At 40.6% G+C, this 3,196-nt stretch overlaps 1 protein-coding gene across 1 annotated transcript in view; it reads left to right on the forward strand.

The window, feature by feature from the left end:
* The window catches only part of YME1L1 (YME1 like 1 ATPase), a 53,663-nt gene extending 50,467 nt beyond the window's left edge, over positions 1-3,196 (forward strand). Inside the window, exon 19 of the mRNA XM_017853011.1 lies at positions 1,508-3,196. Coding sequence (XP_017708500.1) covers positions 1,508-1,651 — 144 coding nt within the window. The 3' untranslated portion in view covers positions 1,652-3,196. The remainder of the gene's footprint in view (positions 1-1,507) is intronic.

Consider the following 3,196-nt stretch of genomic DNA (forward strand, 5'->3'; position numbering starts at 1 on the left):
TATATATAAAATTCAGTTATACTTTAGCTGCAAAACTGTAAGAGGGAATAGAATGGGAAGAGTATTGTTTATTGAATCTTTGACATGTATTCAACAAATACATTTTTTTTAATATGGAGTCTCGCTCTTTTGCCCAGGCTGGAGTGCAGTGGCATGATCTCGGCTCACTGCAACCTAAGAAATAAGTTTAGTAGATTTTTTGTTGTTGGTTTTTTGCAAGTTTTATCTTTTTTGTTTTTTTAAGGGGATGGGTCTTGCTATATTGCCCAGACTGGACTTGATCTCCTGGGCTCAAGTGAACTTCCTGCCTCAACCTCCCAAGTAGCTGGGGCTACAGGCACACACCACTGTGCCTAGCTCCATGATTTCAGTTTTTTTTTTTTTTTTTTTTTTTTTTTTTTTTGAGATAGCATCTTGCCCTGTCACTCAGGCTGGGTGCAGTGCTATGATCTCAGCTCATTGCAATCTCTGTCTCCCAAGCTCAAGTGATCCTCCCACCTCAGCCTCCTGAGTAGCTGGGACTGGGACTATAAGCACACACTGCCACGCCTAGCTAATTTTGTTATTTTTTGTAGAGAGCATTTCACTATGTTACCCAGGCTGGTCTCGAACTCCTGGGCTCAAACGATTCACCTGCCTTGGCCTCCCAAAGTGCTGGGATTAAGGTGTGAGCCACCGCACCCAACTAGGCAGGTTTTAAGAGTAAGACCAGCCTGGGCAACATGGCAAAACCCCATCTCTACAAAAGATAGAAAAATTAGCTGAGCGTGGTGGTGATTCATACCTGTAGTCACAGCTACTTGGGATGAGGTGGGAGGATCACTTGAGCCCAGGGAGGTTGAGGCTGCAGTGGGCTGTGATTGCCTCACTTCACTCCAGCCTGAGCAACAGAGTGAGACTGAAAAAAAAAAAAAGAAAAAAAAAGTGACTTGAGCTGAGTGCCAAAGTCTTTAGTGAATAAGGAGTATGTTTGTTAGATGGCACAATGAAGACGGTTGGATAGCTCCATAGTCAAACGGCCTGGACTTCAACAGAATAGGAAGAGTGCATTATATAAGAGGGTAGGTTAGTAATGGTCTGAAAGAGGTGACTAGAACAAAGAGCTCAGCTCTCTACTTTGAATTATCTGGGGTAAACGTGAACAAATAGCACTTGAGAGGGCTTAGGGAATGTAGTCTCCACAGGAGGGACCATGGGTTTGATTATATCAAGGAGGTAGAGGGAATGCTTTAGAGTACTTAAGGATACAGAAAGTTTGTATGATGGAAAGGTTTAGAGAGTGTTATAGAAGAGGTGGTCTCTGCCTTCTCAGGTGTTTATTCTTTTTTCCTTACTATTTATGTTATAATGCACAAATTATCTCTACTGTAGAATCAAGATTTTACATGATTTTATAAATATAAACAGATTTCATATTTTTTAGGGTACATAAAGTTTTTCTTTTCCCATTGACTGGTTTTTGCATCCCTGCATTTACTGCTGCTTACGTATCTCCTTTTCTATTTAGGACTCATATGAACGAGCAAAACATATCTTGAAAACTCACGCAAAGGAGCATAAGAATCTTGCAGAAGCTTTATTGACCTATGAGACTTTGGATGCCAAAGAGATTCAAATTGTTCTTGAGGGGAAAAAGTTGGAAGTGAGATGATAACTCTCTTGATATGGATGCTTGCTGGTTTTATTGCAAGAATATAAGTAGCATTGCAGTAGTCTACTTTTGCAACACTTTCCCCTCATTCTTGACGTGGTGTAATTGAAGGGTGTGAAATGCTTTGTCAATCATTTGTCACATTTATCCAGCTTTGGTTATTCTCATTATGACACCTAATGCAAATTAGCATCCCATGGCAAATATATTTTGAAAAAATAAAGAACTATCAGGATTTAAAACAGCTCGTTTGAGGAATGTCAATGAGTTATTAAGTTGAAAGTAACTAATGATTTTATGTTTGGTTACTCTACTAGATGTGATAAAAATTGTGCCTTTAGCCTTCTATATACATCAGTGGAAACTTAATTAAGATGCAGTAATTATGTTCCAGATTGACCATGAATAAAATGTTTTTTAATCTAAATGTAGAGAAGTTGGGATCAAAAGCAGTCTCGGAAACACAGAGCCGGGCATGTAGCCTTTTGGCATGGTGCAGTGGCTCACACCTGTGTAATCCCAGCACTTTGGGAGGCTGAGGTGGGTGAATCACTTCAGGCCAGGAGTTCGAGACCAGCCTGGCCAACGTGGTGAAACACTGTCTCTACCAGAATACCAAAAAAAAAAAGGCTGGGCGCGGTTGCTCATGCCTGTAATCCCAGCACTTTCGGAGGCCAAGGTGGGCAAATCACCTGAGGTCGAGAGTTTGAGACCAGCCTGGCCAACATGGTGAAACCTCATCTCTACTAAAAAATGCAAAAATTAGCTGGGCACGGTGGCAGGTGCTTATAATCCCGGCTACTCTGGGGGCTGAGGCAGGAGAATTGCTTGAGCCTGGGAGGTGGAGGTTGCAGTGAGCCGAGATCGTGCCACTGCACTCCAGCCTGGGCAACAGAGGGAGACTCTGTCTCAAAAAAAAAATTTAAATAACTTTAAATATTAAAAAAGTAGCCAGGGGTGGTGGTGCATGCCTGGAATCCCAGCTACTTGAGAGGCTGAGGCATGAGAATTGCTTGAACCCGGGAGGTGGAGGTTGCAGTGAGCCAAGATCACAAGAGCCACTGCGCTCCAGCCTGGGTGACAGAGTGAGACTCCCTCTCAAAAAATAAATCAATAGATAAATGATTATAACCTTTTAGAAATGCAGTGTGCATTTTCATGTTCTTTTTTTAAGCATTACTGTCACTCTCCCTAATGAAATGTACTTCAGAGAAGCAGTATTTTGTTAAATAAATACATAACAAACCTCATTCTGAATAATGTCCCTCATTTTGACTATAATTATGCTTGGTTTCCAAAGCAAAATTAAACAAATCTCAGTCCCTTCCGAAGCAAACTTTGTGTTACCCTGTGCCCTGCGTCAGAAATGCCAAGTCGTGTTTACTTTTCATCCAGATTTTGTGAATATGAACATGTTGTTATAGGATTTACAGATGAATATTTAACTCAATAGAAAAATTATTTTAGAGCACATTGTATTGGTATTACAACCAGATTATATTCTTGACGATGACTTTATTAAAATTATCTACAATTTCCTAATAA

The sequence above is a fragment of the Rhinopithecus bieti genome, unplaced genomic scaffold, assembly GCF_001698545.2.
Source record: "Rhinopithecus bieti isolate Rb0 unplaced genomic scaffold, ASM169854v2 scaffold_35615, whole genome shotgun sequence".
Lineage (NCBI taxonomy): Eukaryota > Metazoa > Chordata > Mammalia > Primates > Cercopithecidae > Rhinopithecus > Rhinopithecus bieti.